This window comes from Anabrus simplex, chromosome 11 (assembly GCF_040414725.1).
Source record: "Anabrus simplex isolate iqAnaSimp1 chromosome 11, ASM4041472v1, whole genome shotgun sequence".
Classification (NCBI taxonomy): domain Eukaryota; kingdom Metazoa; phylum Arthropoda; class Insecta; order Orthoptera; family Tettigoniidae; genus Anabrus; species Anabrus simplex.
The window spans coordinates 106,344,371-106,367,382 of NC_090275.1; the positions used below are offsets into that span (position 1 = coordinate 106,344,371).

At 37.6% G+C, this 23,012-nt stretch overlaps 1 protein-coding gene across 8 annotated transcripts in view; it reads left to right on the top strand.

Moving 5' to 3' along the window:
- LOC136883163 (1-phosphatidylinositol 4,5-bisphosphate phosphodiesterase) overlaps nt 1-23,012 on the top strand; it is a 219,185-nt gene that overhangs the window by 96,744 nt on the left and 99,429 nt on the right. For 5 of the 8 annotated variants that reach the window (XM_068229634.1, XM_068229637.1, XM_068229635.1 and 2 more), the window contains exons 2-6: nt 3,805-3,976; nt 4,572-4,631; nt 5,373-5,510; nt 11,120-11,199; nt 11,818-11,953. In XM_068229634.1, coding sequence (XP_068085735.1) covers nt 3,806-3,976; nt 4,572-4,631; nt 5,373-5,510; nt 11,120-11,199; nt 11,818-11,953 — 585 coding nt within the window. In that variant the 5' untranslated portion in view covers nt 3,805. Of the gene's footprint in view, nt 1-2,386; nt 2,463-3,804; nt 3,977-4,571; nt 4,632-5,372; nt 5,511-11,119; nt 11,200-11,798; nt 11,954-23,012 lie in introns of those variants that run through there. The other 3 variants (XM_068229631.1, XM_068229632.1, XM_068229638.1) reach the window with 2 other exon arrangements.

Genomic DNA, 23,012 nt, shown 5'->3' on the forward strand with positions numbered 1-23,012 from the left:
TAATCATGATGTCAGACCATATAGACTTGACGCCTTAACGATCATGGCCACCAGGGGGCTAATATATATATATATTTACATCTGCTTTACGTCGCACTGACATAGATAGGTTTTATGGCGACGATGGACTAAGGGAAAGGGCTTAATTAAGATACAGCCCCAGTATTTGCCTGGTATGAAAATGGGAAACCATGTAAGACCCACTATCTCCCGAACGCAAACTGATAGCTACGTGACCCAAAATATATTTAAAAAAAAAGTAAAGTGTGCTCTATTTATTAGATGTGACGGTGTTCCTTTTCAGTATGACTGATTTAAGTTCACTGCCAGTGAAAAATAAGTGGTATGTTGAACAGTTTTAAAGTAGTGTATAATACCTACCGCTGTATTCTACTGACATTTTAAGTCATTATTTGGCAGTAATATTGAGACATTTGCCCTCGGACACTCCCGGCACTTAAAGCCATACCGTACGCCGTTTCATTTCATTGAAATATTTTTGGAAAATCATTAAATATAATATTTTATTTGCATTTCGATAGGTATTTTGTGATGTAGGTTTAATTCGTTAGGCAATCTAGGTTTTTCCTAATTGTGTAAGTGGCAACACTGTTGCAAATAAATAATGATTGAGCGGTAAAATCAGTTGATCGTTATTTTAATATTATTTATGTCTGTTTTTCCGTCTTCGGAGCGAATCATATCGTTCTCTTGTCTCCGGAAGTTTTGTTACGTGCTATAATTGTCAAGTTTTGATGTTAATATAGTGTTATAGTAGTTATTTTCATTTTCTGGAACAGGACTAAACCTTAACAATAAGTAAACATTTGCTGAAGCAACAGGTGTCTCGATAGCGGCGGATTTTCTGTTGACAATCCTGATAGTGGGGGGTATATAGAAATCACTACAGAAGAAAAAGACGGTATGTTGATAATTCAGTTAAATAAAACAATACATTCTACTTACCCTGAACGAAATCTGCTACTGAAATAAACAATGATTCTGTAACACTTAATCAATCATAGCGGATTGTTCATGTGCGGAATTTACGTCGGTAATAAGACTGTTCACTTACTACGGCTCTAGGTCACCTCTTTAATGCCTGGCTGAGTGGCTCAGATGGTAGTACCAGTACTGCATTTGAAGGTGCTCAGAGACGCGAGTCTTGAGTTGTAAATTTACCGCCACATAAATTAACTTCATTTCTGGCACCTCAGAGTATTAAAAGAAAAGTACCGGTACCTAGGTAGTTAGTGGGATGTAAAATTATTATTATTATTATTATTATTATTATTATTATTATTATTATTATTATTATTATTATTATTATTATTATTAGGTATCTCTTTTATGAGAAGAAAACTTCTGATATCAGATTGATTCAAAGGAAAGGCAGTAGAGCCTAAGCAAGGTAAAATTACATTAGACAGTGGATGCTCAGCTAATAACTTTCTAAAGAATCCAGTACTGGATAAAAGACAATCAAAATAATTCATTATTAGAGGAAAGAAAATTATAAACATTTATTTCATCATAAAACACTCACTAGGCCACAGTGGCACTATATTGGACCTCTAACCTATGTTTAACGGAAGTTTCATCTAATTCCCGTCACAGTGCTCACATTTGACTAAAAGACTACTCACCCTCACAGTACAACAAGCATTTTCTACAACATGGTAGTTTTGTGGAGCAGTTTGGAATTCGTAACCATTCCATTGTCATTTTCTACACATGACGGGCAAGAAGACTGTACTGGTAGTCTATATTTTAACTCCAAGAAATATATTTTATATAATTGCAGAGATTCAAAAGTAAGTTTAACAGTTTCTGTAGGGATGTATTCTGTTGTGCCCCATCCTCACTCCCAATGGTTAAACTTACTCATTCTTTGTACATTTACTATCAGGATGATGATTGGAAATAATGTGATTTATCCTCTTGTGTGAAATAACATACCGGAAGGTAACAAGTAGAAATCCAGAAACAAGTTTGTATAGAATAATAAAACTATACATTAAAAGTTTCAAATCAATTTTCTTAGTAACCCCTTTAATACAGTCATTGCCCCTCAACAATTTTCAACCCCTTTCTCTTAAGGGCAATTACACCATAGATGTAATCATCCCTTGTAAACACAAAATAACTAGGGTATTTTGATAAAAATGCACATTTCAGTATAGAACACAATAGAACTCAAACATCAGTATTTAGAAACTCTATCAACTTACATCCCTATTACCAATGTAATAAAGAAGCGTAGACTTCAGTGATGGGCACATTATGAGAACGAAGAGTGAGAGACCTGCCATAAAATACTTTGACCTTACTGACCAAGGGAAAATACCAAGAGGAAGGCCAAGGAAATGCTGGATAGACACAGTGAAATCAGATGTGGAGGAGAGATGCCTCAAATGGAATGATGTCCTGGAACAGAAGATGTATGCAGAGAGGAAAAGATGGTGAGCACTTGTACACCTTTTTGGGCACATTTTCTGAATGAATAATGAATGGAATTCACCATTTTATGTGCATCATTCCATCACATACTCAATTAATTCTTTTATATTTAATTCCACCGTGTAATTCTGTTTTAAGATTTTGGCATAACTTATACATATGTATCTTGGCTAGGGTGATGATGAACCATACAGGGTCGAAACTAGTACCTCGTAACTTATTGTAATGTTTTTGTAAACATCGCAATTTATGTAAAGTATTGAGTAGGTGGATTAAACTTTGTATTTATTTTATATGTAATCTTAATTCAAATACGGAACCAATAATGAAGTTTATAACCTTGAATAATAGCACTATACGATAAAACTTTCATCAAAGGAACAATAATTACATATGTATTATGCCTTGATTATACAATTAAAAGTTCGGCTCCATGGCTAAATGATTAGCACGCTGGCCTTTGGTCACAGGGGTCCTGGTTTCGATTCTCGGTGGGGTTGGGAATTTTAACCATAATTGGTTAATTCTGGTGGCACGAAGTCTGGGTGTATGCATCGTTATCATCATTTCATCCTCATCACGACACGCAGGTCGCATTTGGGAGTCAAATCGAAAACCTGCATCTGGCGAGCCGAACTTGTCCTCGGACACTCCCGGCATCAAAAGCCATATGCCATTTCATTTCATACAGTTAAAATGTCATTTAAATATTTAACTGTATATTAGCCTAACAAAGTACCTAATAGACACATTATTGAGTGAGACTGCAAGACTGAAAAATGCGCGCGGCAAACGGGTGAATCATACCAAATACACGGTGTTCATGACCTTGGCTACCCTTCCTCACAGCACATGCTAAACACTGCCGTGCAAGTCTCCACTTCTGGCTGTGATGCTGTATGAATTGCTTAGCTGCAATGAACAACATTTTGTGTGTATTTTCACTAAGTATTTTTCTTAATAATTACAGAAATGAAAGGAAGGAGTTAGCTGAAAAAGCAATAGGGATTGTACAAATTGCTTTGTTTATAACTCCCTGTTTCAGGCGACTTTTTAAATAACTGTTAGGTTCTTCAGTCTGCTGAAACTAAATAAATTCAAGTGGCTAAAATGGAATAAAAATATATTTTTTTCCCTCTAATCGCGGCTACTGTCTTTGTTGGATTTCAGTCGAACCTGCCCGTCAACTCATCTGTTATTATTATTAAGATGTGGAGAATGTCCTTACCCTTACCCTTTTGTGTTTTTTTCTTCCACACTGACCTGCCATTGTGCTATCCTGTTATGTGTTCCTTTTTTATGTTCCTGTCTTTCTATATATTATTTAAATCTTTATCTGCACAGGATGACCAAACGTTATGATTTCCACTGGCACATCCCTGTTCCTGAAGTTCTCATTCAAGGCTGTGTTGTGGACCTCTGGCTGGAAGACAAGGATGTAGCCTGCTCCGAGCAAAGCTGTCTTCTCCGTGTAGACGAGTATGGCTTCTTCGTGTACTGGAAGAGTGAGGAGGGGGTGAGTAAGATAAGATGTCCTGAGATATAGTGTGAATTTCTTGAAAACATCCAACAGGCTTGACTTGGCTGGTAGTGTGGGGTGAATGCAGGAATTGCTGTGAATATTTAATTTCCACCACTACATTTTACTTGAAATAACCTTTCAGCTTATCAGGTTGTCTTCAGTACATACTGAAGAGATGTGAATACAAAAAAAAAAGAAAAAGAAAAAAAATGGTGAAGGGGACACCAGTGGAATATGAACCCACAACCTTCTGATTTTGCGTTGGATGGTGTACTGATTGATGGTCTTGCTTTCTAATTTTTTAAAATTCTAGGACTCTTTTTTATCAAATACTTTAGACTACAAAACATTCTACAGTTTTCCTCTTCCTTTCTATTCTTTCTCTCCACAATGACATTTCCTTGTACTATATATATCGTTGCTCCAAGCTGTCTATCTTCGAACTGTGTATGAACAGGAGCATTTAACTGAATGTACGTTTTTATAATCACTCCTGTCATTTCAGACATCCTTACATTATTCGCTCTTAATTTTTTTCATATTTCATAAAAGATGATGAAACGTCTAATGATTTACTTGTTTATTTCAGTGTGGAGATGTAATTGAGCTGTGTCAAGTGAGTGACATCCGAATTGGAGCTACTCCAAAGGTAAACATGTGTTCGTACAGAGTTCCAATAAAATTTCAATTTGAGTAAAAAATGCAATGAAAATATTTAAGAATGATTCCCCACCACCACTCTCTCTCTCTCTTTTTCTCTGAGCATAATAACAAAGATTATCAAGTGTTAAAAGAGAGGGAATTGTAAGATGATGATAATAACAATAATAATAATAATAATAATAATAATAATAATAATAATAATAATAATAATAATAATAATAATAATAATAATAATAATATTAATGTTTTGGTATTTTGCTCTGGAGAAGTTAAAATCTATATATTCAAAGAGTTTACTAAAAACAGATTTGTCAAATCCGTCTGTCCGTTCTATCGAACCGATTTACTTAATTTTTGTTTTATTCTCTCTGGAATAACCCGTCGGTGAATCGTGAGACATTGATAGGTCTCTAAGTTCAGCCAACTTTGAGTAATCATAAAATCAAATCATTAAATGATCATTTCAATAATTGCAGGTGTTGGCTTACCCTAAATCACAATACATTCTGTACTTAGCAAGTAGCTAAGCGACTAACACTTTCATTAATATTCTGGTATATGTGATTTTGGCCTTCGGGGCTATTGCACCATGGGGTTTGGTTTGGTTTTCCAGTGCCTTTCTGGGCAGTAAAATAGGGAAACTTACTTCTTTACTTAACCTCACAGTTGAATCTATATTGTAAAATTCACAATCATCTGTAACTTTTTTTTTTTTTTTTTTTTACAGGATAGCAGACTGCTGAACCAGCTGACGACCAAACATGGAATTGATATTGCCAACAAAACTCTCACAATCGTAAATGGTTCTGATTTTGTCAATGTCAACTGTCAGAATGCAGTGTTTCCTAATGCCGATCTAGCGGAGGTATGTTGTAATGATAAAGATGCTGATTCCCATAGGGAACCTGAAATATTTGTTCCAAATAAGTGAGGAAGATTTATAATATCCAATAACGGACCAACTATATTGGTATGTTGTAATCCGCTAAAATTTATCAAAGGGAGACTCATTGTACTGTATTGCATTTGTATTGTGTGCAATTTTCTTCCTATGAAGTGTACTAGTTTATACAGTACTCGCACTTGTAAACCTTTTCACTCTGGCAAAGTGAGAGTGGGCGCGTGGCTTTGGGGATGAGTGCCTACGATGGCTGGCCCTGTCCACTGTATGGGATACTTTCTGCTCTCCGCTTTCTCACTTGTGTTTGTTCACGTTAAGACACAACAGGTTCACTGTTTTTTGTGAAATATATATAGTACAGTCAAATATCTTTCCAGATATTTTAGTCATTTTCAATTCATGCAAAATCTTCCTTTTAGATCTGTGGATTTGGACAGAGCTTTGGCAGAGTTAAATCTGTCCTGTCTTCATTTTTTTCAAAGTTGCTAACCAATATGACAATAAGAATTTAATCTGTGATATACAGTTTCTCAGGCGTTATGAAATATCGTACTGCAATTCGGAGAAGCACTAATTCATTGACAATGAAGGGCAATTATGCAGCAAATGACAAGCGTGAATCTTTATCTTCTTAACTGATTGTTGCTCCTGACATGGGGAGCACTCTACTATTAACCCTGGACTCACAGAACAATCGCTAGATATTATGAGATATGGATACAGATTTCCTTAGGGAATCTGAATTATTTGTCCCAAATGAGTAAATTTATAATACCAATATAATGGGTCCATTATTGGACATTATAAATATACAGGCTAACTCATTCCTGTTATCAGCATTTTGCCCCACTGCACTGATTTGTGTTCGTCAGCTGGTAACTAGCACAGTACGCACTAGCCATGTATCTTGGTAGGTCCACTCTTTCCTTCCTGATTCCTGACAGTCAATGATAAAGTGACAACATAGGAGTTGTAGGCATGATGATAAGATTTAAGGCTTTTCCTATGTCAAGCAAATTTGGTGAAATTCTTTACATTTCACTGAGAAATTTGCTCCATGTCTTCAGAAGAGCAAAGTTCTCTGCAAAACGTAAAAAATTTCACCTTGTTTTCTGACATGTCTTCAGAAGAACAAAGTTCTTTGCAAAATGTAAAAAATTTCACCTTGTTTTCTGACATGTCTTCAGAATAGCCAAGTTCTCTGCAAAACGTAAAGAATTTCACCTTGTTTTTTTGACATATCCTCATAAGAGCAAAGTGCTCTGCAAAAAAATAATTTCACTTTTTTTTTTTTTGACACAGCAAAAGCCAAAAATCTTATCATGTCTACAGTTACGGGCCATGAAAGCATCAATCTAACAAATATCCAAGATCCAGGAAATGAAGGACAGTCTCAGATGCTAGTAACACCAGCATGCTTTTTGGAGAGTTGTCCATGTTGATTTCCATCAGGAAGGCAGGACCATCAACGTAGAATATTACTTGGATATTTTCTTGGGACAAGTGAAGATCAAGACCCAGTCTAAGAAGAAAATAGGAGGAAACTGGGTTTTGGAAGATGACTGGTTCAAACCCCAAAATACTCCTATTGGCTGCCCTAAAGATGGCTTTTTGTGGTTTTCCATTTTCATACCAGGCAAATGCTGGGATGTGTACTTTAAGACCATACACACTTTCCCTGGTCCTATCCCACAATTGCCATAAAAGCCTGTCCATGCTGGTGTAACATAAAATCAGTATTAAAAATATAAAGTTATTACATGTTTAGGAGACTTAAAAGTGAGTTGGGAGGACAAAGGTTTGAGGATAACACACGAGTTCTTGAATGAGTCTGTATCAAACTTTTGGGGGAATAAAATAATACAGTTGTCAGAATGAATGAAAAAAATGTGTAGAATTGGAAAGAAACTGCTTTGAAGTATAATATGAGATAAAAGACCAACTCAGAATGGGACAAACATATCTTTCACTCATCGTCGTCTTCATTTCCCGTTTACAGCTTCCTAGGTCAGGTTGTGAATCAAGTACGTCCATCGCTGTCTGTCTCTCCACCACTCTTCTCCTTTTTTAAGTTCATCTTCTGGTTTTTCTCCCCCTTCTCTATGCACTCCCACACTGAATCTGTCCACCTCTTTCGAGGTCTTCCTCGTGGTCTCTTTCCTGTTAACTTCTCTGAAAAAGCTTTTTTTTGGCACTCTCTCTCTTCTCCCATTCTCATCATATACCCATTCCACTTTAGCTTTGTTGTTTCTATCCTGTCTTGAAGTTTCAAGATTCCTATCCTTTTCCTTATCTCTTCATTTCGAATTCTATCCTTTCTGGTCTTGCCCTCGATACCTCTTAGGAATTTCATCTCCACTGCCTGTATTCTACTCTTCTCTCGTTGTTTTGTAGTCTACGATCCAGCTGCACAGGTTAGTGTGGATTCATAACAGGTTGAATATAATACTTTCTTACATTTCTTCGGGACATCCTGGTTCCACAAAATACCCCTTACACTCTGGCAGAAGCTGTTTGCTTGTTGTATTCTTTTCCCAATTTCCTCAGTTATCTTTCCATCTTCTGTGATAACATTTCCCAACTACTTGAAACTTTTAACCACTTCCAGAATTTTACCATTCAGTTTTATCTTTCCTCTTCCTTCCTTTTTTCCCTATTGTCATCACTATTGTTTTACTTTTCTCTGTGCTTACTTTCATCCCAAATTTTTCTATCTCTTGATTCCATATATCTACTTGTTTTTTATCTTCTGTTTCATCATCAACCCATATAACTCTTATCATCTGCAAACAACATGGCTTTTGTTGCTTGTCTTTGCAATCTCTGTTTAATGTTCTTATGAATTTCATCCATGACTATGATGAATAGTATGGGGGATAGTACACTTTGCTGTCGGAGACCAGTTTCAACTTTAAACCATTTTGTTTTTCCCATACTAGTCTTCACACTACTAACACAATTTTTGTACATAGCTTTTATCATTTGCACTTCCACTCTGCTAACTTCTTCTTTTTCCTTAATGTGTCCCATACCAACTGTCTGGGCACACTGTCATAAGCTTTCTCAATGTCAATAAATGTCATCACTATGTTTTTTCCAAACTCCCATCTTTTCTCCATCATATGTCTTAATGTAAAACCATACTGTTCTTCTTCCATTTCTCCTTCTAGCTTCATCCTCAGTCTTCCTTCCAATACTCTCTCAAATATCTTAGCTACATGGGCAATACGGGTGATCCCTCTCTAGCTGTTACATTCCTTTTTTATCACCTTCTTTAAATATTGGGATGATTAAACCTTTTCCCCACTCTTCTAGCATCTCTTTCTTCATCCACATTATTCTAAATAATCTATACAGCAACTGTAGCCCTATTGGTCCTGCTGCTTTTATCATTTCCATAGTTTCCTCATCCACTCCTGCTGCTTTACCGCTTTTCATCTTTTGTATGGCTTCCTCTATTTCGAACATCGATATCTCCTTTTCTTGTTCTTCTTCTTTCCCCATTGTTTCTTCTTGCTCCTTCTCATCTACCAGTTCACTGTATTTAATATTTAGCAATTCTGAGAAGTATTCTTCCCATCTTTTTAGTATGCCATCTCTTTGTATCATTTTTTCCCCTTTTTCAGTTTGTAAAAGTTTTGTATCTTCCCTATTTCGTAAACTATTCTTCACCGAACCATATCCTCCATATCCTCCTGAGCTCTTCCGTTTCTCTTCTTGTACTATTTTCTTACATACTTTTTTTACTTCTTTATATTTCTGCCAATTCTCTGTACTGTTGCTGCCTATCCACTTCCTCCAAGCCATTTGTTTCTCTTTAGCTGCTTCCCTTACCCTGCTGTTCCACCAAGGAGTCTCCTTTTACTTTTTCCTCCCTGATAGTCTTCCACAGGTGTTTACTGCACACTTTACAAATCCATTTCTGAAACATGTCCATTCCTCTTCCACACTGTTCATGTCATCTTTGGAAATTTCTTTCTTCAGATCCTCTTGAAACTTTTCCCTTATTTCTTTCTCTTTTAACTTTCATCTCTTTATTTTTCTTTCCCTTTTTTCTGTTAAATTTGTTATATTACCAAGTCTTAATCTGGCTACCACCACTTTATGGTCTCCTTCAAAATCAGCTCTTGGCATTGCTGTCACATCTTTCCATTGTCTACGTTTCTCCTTCTCCACCAGAATAAGATCAATCATTGTCTTTGTCTTGTTATCTTCCCAACCATATCTACTTACTTTTTGTGAGTTCTTTTTTCTAAAGCATGTATTGCCAACAATTAATCCATTCCTTCTACCAAAATCTATTATGAAATCTCCTTCTTCATCTTGGTTTCCATAACTACAGGGGCCAATTATCTCTTCTTTTCCCTGTCTGTTTGTTCCAACATGTGCATTCGTGTCTCCCATTATTACAACCTCTTAGTCTTCAATACAAATTTCCAGTTCTTGTAGAAACTCTTCTAAACATTCATCTGCATTCCTCGATTGGGGTGCATAGACCTGTATAAAATTCTTGATTCTGCTCTCAAGTCCAAGTCTAACTTTAATTATCCTGTCACTGATCTGGTCAATTTTGTCCACATATTGCGCTAGGTCTTCTCTCGATATAACACCAACACCATTTGTTGCCATCTTTCCTCCACTCCAGTATACCCTTTCTTCAATTCTTTTTGACCTTTCCCCTTCCATTTTGTCTCACTTATTCTCATCATTGCTCTGTCTTTCTTCTCCATATACTCTATCAGTTCTTCTACCTTGCCATTCAAAGTCATGACATTGATGATACCGATTCTTGTGATGTCTGATAGCCCACTTCTTACAGTTCCCCCAGAGCACCGGGAACGGCACGTTACTTCAGGGTGATGCCCTAGCATTTTCCGAGGCCTCGATTCACTCACACTCATTTTATAGGCTGTACGATGGGTTCGCTACTCCCAAAAGCATTTTATTACTTTCTGCCAGGTTCAAATTGGGCCACCCCTAACATGGAGTCAGGAACCTCTTGTAGCTGCTCCTCTGGGGTACAGACGCTACAGGTTTGTACCTTCCGCCATCTCTACCATACCAAAGTCCATCTTCTCCATCATAGATGCCGTTGAGTTTTTCACCCATAACCCAGGGCAAGGGCCCTTCATATTTATGACCCCTGGAGAGAAGGTGTCCCAGTATTTTAAAGCCCGCAGCAATTGGGATACCTGTTGGTGCACGGGTTGTATTGGGTATTTCAACCAGCCCTACGTACTGTAGAGACCCCCCATCCGCCCCCTGGGGACGCGATCTGTAGGGGTTAGGTTCCCGGTTACTTATTGGAAGTTAACCCCACCCACAAAGGCTGAGGTTATTTGCAGAGAACATATCTTTCACAACAATTTTTAAAATGATGAGCCATTGAGAAAGTAATGTCAGTCAATTTTATTGTATCCACACTTCTTTCCCACTTATATTTAAACCACCTTGTAATTTCACTAGTATTTGTGACATTGTAAACATATGAAAATACATGTAAATTCTTGTAAATTCTCTGATGTAGGAGTAATTCAAAAGTTGAATAATAGAGTGTGTTTTATTGTTGTTAGGACTGGCTGCATGGACTGCTGCAGATCACTCACAACAACAAGATGAAGAATCTGTGTGTTTACAACAACCTGAAGAAACAGTGAGTATCACTTTGTGTGAACAGGAAGGAGGAGACAGTTGTCAGCTTGTATTCAGGAGATAGTGGGTTCAAATACTACTGTCGGCAACCCTGAAGATTATTTTCTGTGGTTTTTCATTTTTATACCAGGCCCATGGTCGCTTCTTTCTCATTCCTAGCCCTTTCCTGTCCCACTGTCACCATGAGATCTATCTGTATCTGTGTCGGTGCAACATAAAGCCAATTGTAAACAAAATTTAAAAAATAACAGAAAGAAGTTATTGAATATTGAATTTTCACGACCACATTGTAATCGAAACCGACTTTCAACCTATTAGGTCGTGTTACGTTGGCCATTTTTGTTCTGTACTTAACATCTCTTCAACACGTACTAAATGTACGTAATACGACCTAATAGGTTGAAAGTCGGTTTCGATTAAAAAGAAGTTATCTTCCCCTCAGTCAGCTTCTGCTTTACCACGTTGCTGACTTGGGGCTGTGTACGCCTACTGATGACAGGATGTAGTTACATGTTTTAGTTTAGAAAACATCACCCACTCCTGTGTTTGTTGTCATTCTATGAAAACTGCTTGGAACTGATGCAAATAAATGAAGAGTAGTCACTTGTGTGTTGTTCAGATGGATGAGATTACGATTCTTGGTGAATCAAGACGGGAAAATTCCAGTGAAGACTATCGCCAGGACATTCACGTCGGGCAAGAACGAGAAATTGGTGCACCAGTACCTGGCAGAGCTCAAGGTTGTTGGTAAGAAGGTAAGAATTCTACAAATTGATAATGAATATAAAAGAATAAGCTAAAGATATCATCCATTGCTATTTGTTTCCACCAATATCAGATTAATGATTTCATTACTAATTAGTCCTTTGAGTGTCTTTATGAGACTACATTTGATCGAAACAAACAATACATCATTATCAGTGAGGTCACTGGCTGGGTCACAGAGTGCGTGCCAACCCCAGGTAGTACTTGTATATGACAAGACCCACCATATGGTCTCAGCACACAGAGAACCTTACCGGCTCAAGGCTGTACTTAACTCAGTTGCTTCAGGTTTGATGGTCTCACGCGCTCGGTTAGAAATGAGATTTTAATTGCTCTCAACATGAGTAAACACTTGGTCAGAACAACTGCACTGCTTCAAAATAAATGTCATAAATGGAACAGCAATCAGAACTTTCATGCACAGTTTTCAGTGAAGCATTAAAAATAATTGTACTCACCAACAATGACATCAGAACAAGTACTGTATGTGGTAAATCTCAAAACATTTCAGAATGTAGAAGCGCTTCACACGTTTTAGGGTCTCAATACATTTATCTTTGCTCCAGTTGGATGCGAGGCTTTCAAACCTGGGATGTCAGAATGCAGAGGGCAAAGTAGAATTTAATTTCATACTCATTAGTGTCAAATTACATGTCTTTGTCCATTCATTTTTTTTCTATCTGTGCCCAATAATTGTCCTGTGGCCATGATTGTTAAGGCGCTGAAGTCTAAATGGCCTGACACCGAGGTTAGCCGGTTCGAGTCCCGTTGATCGAAAAAAAATTCACCATCAGAATGTTGGCCGACAGGGTAGGGGAGGTGGTAGTATACAATTTCGAATCACTAGATTGCGTGCCAAAAGCCTGGATTAAATTCCAAACCTCTCCGAAGTGTCCATATGGAGTGAGGGTATATGACACTGTTGATGGTGATTCGTCCAACGGATAGGGACGTTAAGCCTTGAGCAGACCCCTTCGTGCTATTCGACAGGAGTAGGCTATGTGCTGGCACTGGGTTTCACCCTCTCCCTACTATCATATATCACGTCATTCAATCATCTCATTAACTCCTCTGATGGGTTGACGTCAGGAAGGGCATCTGGTCATAAAAACCCACCACGACAGATTCATCTGACCTCATACCCGACCCCATAGGGAAACGGGACAAGGGTTGGACAAACTAACTAATGTACATATTTGTTTCCTACGCAATGTGGGAAAACAATGAGCCCATAAACTCCCAAAACACAGAAAAGTCTGATGCAGAATTATCTAAATGTTTGTCTCTCAGTTCTCCTGCCACCTATGGAAAGCCTGTAAAGTGATGAATAATTGGTTGGTTATGACTATTACTAACCCACACCCAGTCACCATGTTTTGCTTTCACACGCGGTGCTTTAGGTACGATTTCACAGTCATTCGTATCAGATGAACTGTCACTTTCACTCAAAATTTCCTTCAATATTGTCATAATCACCATCACTGTCCTCCAAATCACTGTCTAAAACACTTTCAATTAACTCAGCGATAGCATTGCTGTCACTGGCCTTTACTATGCCCGGAGCCATGGCCAGGACACCTGACAAAATGTTTCTACTTTCAGAGGCTATAATTGGGCAATAAATTATGGTACAAGTTCACATGAGGACAGCTGTAAAGAAGCCACATTCTTATTCTATTCATAAACGTTCTCAAAAGGGAAACCCTTGCACGGGGTCATCAAAATATATACGACTCAGTAAGGCACGTGAATGTCTCATCATTTGAGTTGAAGGTCTGGTCAGTGCTTGCGTGAACATCATGTCAAATGATCGAGTGGGTTAAAATATATACCGTATTTCTCTGTATCCAAGACAACATTTTTTTTCCTCAGTATCTCATGTGAAAAATCAAGGGCCGTCTTGCATTCGCAACCTAACAGTAATGGACACCACTGGCTGCTACCATGGTAACCACACTGCTTCCCTTCACTCCCTGCACACACAAAACTCGATAACTATCAATGTATGCATCTGTGTCAGGCCTATACATCCCTAGCCATGGCAACCAATTGTACAGTGCCTCTGTGCAATGTCACTGGTTTTCGGGAAATAGTGAAGAGAAAATTACATTCTATTAGCCTCTAAAAAAACATTTCTCGAATCTGCAGAATGGCATCAAAACATGCGTGCTTTCAAATTCTTAGAAAAGCCATGGCTACTCAGTGGCAGAGTTAAAACACATCTGTCAGTGAAATTAACAGTTTTACAGACAGCAGGAATATTTTCGTGATGGATCATCGTATTGTAAAGACACGTGGAACAGGTATTGCCAGCAAATTTTCAACAGGTTCTCATTGATATTATTATGAAAATTTTAAGTTAATGGTAATAAAACACGAGGAAAAGAAGGATTATTGTGCAGCCGCAAGAAAATACGGCATAACTAAAGCCAATGTTCCGCGTTTGCATGAAGACAAAGATAGCTTAAAAATGCGTAATGTACAAAAAATGCATTCAGTGGCCAGCAACAAAGACACTTTAAAGACGTCGAAGATGAAATTGTAAGGTATTTGTGTGAAAAAAGGAAGGGCGGAATAGCCATACCATGGCACAATAAACTTGTTGACCTTCAACGTCCATATCTTTATTATACATCACTAGCCACTGAAGTCGGCTAAAGCCGGCAAGCGAGACGTGCGTCTAGCAGCAGCCATTTGTACCTGACTCTTAGTAAAAGTAACAGTTTTATAGACAGCAGGAATATTTTCCTCATGGATCATCATATTGTAGAAACGTGGGCATGGACACTAACACCATATTGACTGTTAAGAGGGAGCAGGATGGTGGCAGGGGTAGGAGGAGGGATTTGAGGAGGGGCGGGTTGGGGCCGGGTAGATAGGTGGACTTAACGTGTCTTTTTTCTATTTATACTTTGCGTATATGGAAATGATTATATCAAACAGAATATTAGGTTTTTCATTTATTTCATTAATATTATGGTTAGGGTTTAAGTACTGTTCTAAATGAATGTAACAGTTCTCCAATATGTTGAGCATTGTGCCCTTCTTATCCACTTTCAATATGCTTAAATCTTGGCCAGTTGATGTAAAAATATGTTTTAAGTCTGTCATGTGTTGTGCCATGGCAGAGAAACAATTGTATCTTGAAGTATTGCCATGTTCCATGTATCTTATTGAAAAATTATGTCCTGTTTGTCCTATATACCATATTTACTCATGTATTAGACCCCTTTTTCTTCCACTTTTACAGCCAAAAAGAAAGTAAGCGGAGTCCAATATGCAATAACCTCAAATTTTATGTAGTGAACACATGGCTTCTAGGCTATAAGGAGCTATAAAATATGCATGTAAACATTCTACAATATTCATTAACAAACTTGTGAATGTGTTTGAGGTATACTGGCTATTTTTGTTGGAAGGCAGTATTTCTAAATGTAAAAAGACAATAAATGGTGAACACGGTTTTTAGGCCTACATAATAAGTAAATATAGTCAGTTGTAGTTAGGCCTACTCATATTACATCATTCGTTTCATCTCATTAATTCCTTTGATTAGGTTGATGTCAGGAAGGGCATACTAACGTAAAAACTCGCTACGAGATTCGTCTCACTTCATACTCGATCCTGTAGAGAAAAGGGATAAGGGTATCATATTATCATATTATGCAATATTGATAGAAAAAAACTAATGGCCAGTCATTTGTCTCTGTCAGTTGAGCAGTAGGCCTACCGCATACTAAACCTGAGTAAATCTAATCACTGTTTTAATTTGAATTATCGTCTTGTGTCGCCAAGTTCGCTCCTACCGGCATGTTGTTATTCCAAATGATGTCATCTTCACTGCCATCAAGAGCATTCGAGGTCCCGTTTTTTTGAAACTTTTAAAAATAATTTAATTCCTGACTATAGAGTCCAAACAGTGAGAATCTATTCCCAAATTGTTTCTGAAGAGTTTATGTATGTATAGCAGAAGCCACTCCTGAATAAAGACATGCTGCAGAAAGCGTGCCAAACTACCAGCTGATAACTAGCGTGTAACTGTTTGATAAAAATACCAATAATATATAAATATTAACTATATTCGTTGTCCCACACTTGGGTGCAATTTATAATTTTACTGTGAATACTAAAAAATAAATAACTGAATAAATAAAATTACTCAAAAACTTAATAAAATACTTGAAATAAATTAAATTAATAAAAATAATCAATCAAAATGTCCGTAGTATGGGCGCCATAGTTCACCAGAATGGATCTCTCGAATTTAGATAGAGCATGATAATTCTTTATATCCCAGGGCGTGTACATAATGCTGCGTAGTGGTACATCTGCTTCAGGCCTTACCTAGCCTTCTGAAAACAACTAAATAGGTAGAAATAGCACCTAGGTTCATCAATAACTCCACTGATTCTAAAATAACTACCTATATTCTGAATAAAATCCGTGCATGAGCACCTCATCAACACACCAAAATACACTTATAATACACAAACAAAATATTACTGGAAGACTCTATATTTACAACAACAACAAAGAAAACAGTGGGAAAATGAAAGCGAGAACTAAGACACCATTTGCTGTAAGTCTGTTGAACAATGTACATATATAAGAACCCTTCACTGTCTCTGTATCAACACGACTTGCCTAATCCCATAATCGATACTTATAATATCACACAGATACTGTACCTCGTAATACTGTGTTCACTGACTTTAACACTTGTTGTAAAGATATATACATTTGAGCAACACACGCTTGTCGTTCCTGAACATAAATTATGGAAAGTCTGAGATATAGCACCTTCCAGCTTTCAGTACCCTGTAATACCAGGCTGCCATAAAGTGATACAATACTTGGTTGTATGTCAGTCACTTTTCACAAACATAAAAAGACTACGTTCCACTAAAGTTGGAAGTCCAGTCCAGTATAGTACAGCAGTGTCACTCCAGTACCGTATATCCAGTTTCACTCCCATATCGTGTGTCTGCACTACTTCATCCCCGTACAGTGTGTCCAGTTCCCTTCTGCTGTAATGTCGAAGTATATATAGACCTCAGCCTGCCCCTTCACTCACATGATATGTCTGGATTCATCCTGGCCATTCAATCATGAGTAGATCCACATGTCAAGATCACACCCTGAATTTCTTCCAGTGTCACAAGGAAATCACAAGATCAGCAAACTTTAGGGTATTTCACATGACTCATCGGAGATTTCCGACTACAACATCAACAAGCTCATGTAATTCTGGGCTATTCACATGATTCGTAGAACTTCCCGACTACAACAAGAAGTCCATCTCATCAAACACATACCGGTACACATGACTCATCCAAATTTCCTGAGTTCAATATAGCAATGTTTTACCAGCTGTTATACAAAACAAATTACTCATACCACATATGGAGACCTCCCAGCTTACAAATATAAAAGACAAAATATACAAATGAAATAATAATAATAATAATAATAATAATAATAATAATAATAATAATAATAATAATAATAATAATGATGATGATGATGATGATGATGATGATGATGATGATGATGATGATGATGATGATGATGATGATATCATCTTTGCATAACTGTGGCTGTTGAAAGCTAAACCCTTATTTTTAAGCATATTTCATGCTTGTTCTCCACATTTATCACATCAGGATTTACCTAAATAGCTGTAAATGAGATAAGAGAGATCGCATTGTTTAGGTTAGGTATGCTATCAAATGCCCGCATAGTGTCAGAAGTTCCACAACAGGAAGATCAAAAATAAATAACAGGAAAGTTTACCGCATTTATGGATATCTATGGGTGTGGTGGTAATGCATTTTATTATCATACTGTTTAATTTCATATGATTGTTGTCTCCATTTCTTATAATTAATGCATAGTATGTTGTGTTCGGCATCTCCAAAAATCGTTAAGTGGGGATGGAAAATTATTATTATTTATTATTATTTATTATTATTATTTGTGAGGTACGTTGGCGAGTAAAACAACAGTTATGGTTGGATTATTTTTATCACGTTTTAAACCTACTTCTCTCCAAAAAAAACCTATATTGGCCCGAGTTACGAGAGATTAAACAATCACTTTGTTAATGATCTCAGCTGCTATATCAATAGCAACATCTGTGAATATTTCTTAACTAAGGTAAACTCATTCCTCATCCTGAGGTGGTGCAGCTCTATTTAGACAGGCCCTCAGTGGAAGGGAGTTGTATGTAACATTTTTACCGCATATCAATCTTCCTGCCGTTCGTAAATCTCTGGCAATATGGTACCGGAAATTGAACTCAGGCTCTTGAGAATGGCAGCTAGTTGTCCTAACCATTACGCTGGCAGACATTCTTAACTACAAAACACAGACACAAATACAGTTCATAAATGATGCGTGCTTGCAATGCGCTGGTCAGACACAAAACTATTCACCTATTTGTGAGACACCATTGGAGCTGCAGTAGGCTTAAGTTACAGAGGCCGACATTTCTTAAATGCGAAACACAGATGTACTGAGAAGTGTTTTCATTGCGTGGGTTGTACGGACGAAACTATTCACAAATTTGTGCAATGTCATCAGAGCTGCAGTAAGGCTGGTACCCGCTTCAAAGCAGAATCGTTGTTCTTCTCTGACGAATTACGCTGGGGGGGTCTTGTATGCAAGATTTATTTTCTTCATTTTCTTCATTTTCTTTGTCTCAAAAAGCCAGTGTGTAAATATGGTATGTACTTTCACAGCTATTGCACTGTAGTTTGTAGACATCTGATTGAGAAAATGTATTAGTTTGATTGATAGTACATGTATTGAAGAAACGGGGAAAATTTGTATTAATTAGTTTTAAAAGCTATTTGTTGGTTATGTTTCTTGAAAATATTATTATTATTGAAAAATGCGCACATGCCGTGCAGAATACCATTACATTACATTACATTACATTTACATTATATACACATTACTTTTCTTTGCTATAAGCTACGATGGATTTCTGTCTATTCCTGCATTTTACAATATGGTATCTATCACAGAATTCCAAGCTTCTTGAAAATATTAGTAATTTGGTATATGTTTATATTATTGAACAAGAAGGAGGAATACGTTTCTTTTTGTCTATTGATTCTCTGGTTAAAGTAGAAATATGACTTCTTTTAGTCATGTTGATGATTTTATTGATAAATTGTGCATTATACCCGTTTGATTTAGCTATTGATTGCATAACATTTAGTTCATTTTGAAGGTCTCTTTTGGATAAGGCGATCGTGAATGCTCTACGACTATATACCATACTATAGTATGCTGTCCGACTCGTTGGCTGAATGTTCAGCGTACTGGCCTTCGGTTCAGAGGGTCCCAGGTTCGATTCCTGGCCAGGTCGGGGATTTTAACCTTCATTGGTTAATTCCACTGGTCTGGGGGCTGGGTGTTTGTGCTGTCCCCAACATCCCTGTAACTCACACACCACACATAACACTACCCTCCACCACAATAACACGCAGTTACCTACACATGGCAGATGCTGCCCACCCTCATCAGTGGGTCTGCCTTACAAGGGCTGCACTTGGCTAGAAATAGCTGCATGGAATTATTATTACTATAGTATGCTGCTTTTTTTTTTTTTTTTTTTTATGGGATTGGGGATGGAGAGAATCATATTGGATTGTACTAACCGTTTGAGTTGGTTTTCTAAAGATACGATGTCTAAAGATGGGATGTCTAGTAATACTTAAATTTAATAATGTAGATTCTGTTGGGATTCAGATTCCAGTGTAAAATTGATATGCAGATCTAGGGCATCTAAAGCGGATTGTGTATAGGCCACATTTCCAAGGTCTTGATTTAATATAGCTGGAACATCATCCACATAGCGAGCCCAGTAACAGATATTATTGAATACGGTTTTTTTAAGATCTTTGTGTATTCTAAATTATCTAATTCAATTTCTGCCAATATCCCTGAGGCTGGTGATCCCATGGCCAAACAATTCTGTTGGTAAATAACATTATTAAAACTGAAGTAGTTGTTTTTCAGAACCAATTTCCGAATGGACATAAATTCCTGAATTTCTCGTATGGATAATTTTATTTTTTAAATTATTGTATATTATATCTATGCTTTCTTTTATAGGGATACTTGGATATATGTTTTTCATTCATAACTTATGAAAATGGACAGTGAACCAAACGCCCTGGTATTTGCTGATGATGTGCTTTTATGGGGAGAGACAGAAGCTAAAGTTCAGAAGAAACTTAACGAATGGAACAATACTTTCAAAAATTTTGGACGGAAGATGAGCAAAACAAAGACAGTGGAAATGACAATCAATAGGGAAGGAACAAGCTCAAATATATTTCTGGAAGGAGTAAAAATCGAATCAGCTTCCCACTTCAAGTACCTCAGAAGCACAATCTCGAAAGACAACACTGTTCAGCAGGAAATACTCAGCAGGACACACAAAGCATCAAACTTCTACAGTCAAGTCAGAAATCTTCTCTGGGACTGAAAAATACCACAAAAAGCAAAAACAATTATGTACCACACTTACTTTGTACCAATCCTCATGTACGGTAGAGACATGTACCCTACTAAACAAAGACTTCAGTAGAATGCAAGCAACTGAAATGAGATTCATTAGAACCATTAACCAAACTACCAGAAAGGACAAGATCAGAAATGAAGTGAATAGGAAAGTAGCTTGTATTGAGGTTCCTATTACCAGTGTCATAAAGAAATAATATTATAATAATATCTCTCACTTCTACATATAGTGCGAGGGTGTGATGTATGTACTATCACAAGCGTATGTTATAAGTTTTACTTCTGAATGTAATACATAGTGACTGGAAGCATTCTTTGAAGGTAAGATCAGATGTGGAGGAGAGAGGACACAAATGGGAGGATGTACTGGAACAGACATATGAAGACAGAAGGAGATGGCGAGCGCTTGTACACCACATCCGGGAAACTGGAGTTGGGAAATGATGATGATGATGTCATTCTATTTTAATTGTTTTTTAAGTATAATTCTGTTACCATATGATTTCTTTTTCATGTAGTTAATAAATTTCATCATCATCATCATCATCATCTGTTTACTCTCCAGGTTCGGCTTTTCCCTCGGACTCAGCAGGGGATCCCACCTCTACCGCCTCAAGGGCAGTGTTCTGGAGCGTGAGACATTGGGTCAGGGGATACAACTGGGGAGGATGACCAGTACCTCGCCCAGGCGGCCTTACCTGCTATGCTGAACAGGGGCCTTGCTGAGGGATGGGAAGATTGAAAGGGATAGACAAGGAAGAGGGAAGGAAGCGGCCGTGGCCTTAACTTGGGTACCATCCCGGCATTCGCCTGGAGGAGAAGTGGGAAACCATGGAAAACCACTCCAGGATGGCTGAGGTGGGAACCGAACCCACCTCTACTCAGTTGACCTCCCGAGGCTGAGTGGACCCCGTTCCAGCCCTCGTACCACTTTTCAAATTTCGTGGCAGAGCCGGGAATCGAACCCGGACCTCCAGGGGTGGCAGCTAATCACACTAACCACTACACCACAGAGGCAGATGTTAATAAATTTATTAGTCAAAATTAGTTTCATCAGACTGAAGAACCTAACAGTTATAAATTAACCGAGTCTAAACTGAAAAGAGGTGGCTCCAGATATTAAAAACTGTAGTAGTTATGTTGCTAAAAATGATACTATCACTCAAATAAAATTTATGTCCTGTGCCATATTTAGACATGGGCCTTATATGCCCGGAACCAGGGCAGAAAATTTATGGGGCAGTAAAAATGAGGTCTAATGGGATGAAAACGAGTGTTTAGAATGCATGCCCCTTCATAGTACGTAATGAAAAAGCAAAATCTCCAATATAAAGAATGGAATTTTCATGCCACTTACATGAAAGCTGTTGGTAATAATATTATAAATACCACCACAATTTTGAAACACAGCCCTCTTGGTTTGGTGTAGGTATCAAGATGACTCAGGCTTTTAGTGCCAGGAGTGTCTGAGGACATGTTCGGCCCACCAGATGCATGTCTTTTGATTTGACTCCTGTAGGCGGCCTGCACATCATGATGAGGATTAAATGATGATGAAGACGACACATACACCCAGCCCCCATACTCGCTCACTCACTCACTCCATAGGCTTCTGAGAGACATGAAGTTCCCGTGCCGATCTCACAATCCTTTTCCATCCTTTTCGATCTTGAGCCTGCTCTTCCCTGGCTCCCATGCCAGCAAAATTAACCAATTATGGTTAAAATTCCCAACCCTACCAGGAATCGAACCCAGGACCCCTGTGACCAAAGACTAGCACGCTAACCATTTAGCCATGGAGCCGGACAACCATATGGTGCTGAGTGGATTTAGAAGGCCGCTAATATCCCATAATACCAAGAGTTCTGGGGAACTCCTTGAAAGTGAAACCCATTTTTATTGGTTTTTTGAGAGCTGTATTAAGTGATTTTCATGTTACATACACAAAATGGATGGTCAAAAACAATTACGGTAAGTGGCACAAATGATTGCAGATTAGCAGAAGAGAACCAGAGGAAAGTAAATTGTTCTCTCAGACATAAAAATTTCTGTAATTCTATCCAGACAGTGAGCAATATCTGACGAAAGTGTTGTTTGAAAGGAAGCTTTTAAATGGAGACATTATGAAACGTGAATATCTGGTTTTATTTCTGCAGCCTACAATCTGTTTTTTTTTTTTTTTTTTTGTGCCCCTTGTGAACTTTTTGGAAGGACATCCCAATTTGTAACAACTAGTTTCAATGATTGGAAGCACAGGAATCAGCGGTTAACGGATCATGAGAATTTCCAATGTCATCATGGTTACATGTTGATGTTTAAAAGACAGGGTAGTGAATTGAGCAGAGTTGACAGCTGTCTGCTATCTCAGTTGGAATTATTACTGTTGTTGATTAATGTCTGATATTTTACCTTGGAGGCATTTACTGTATTGCTTCATTCATTATATAAAAGTAATAGTAACTGCAATTTTCTCTTTTCAACTTTAAGGGAGGGAGGCTCAAAATTGTGCCCAGA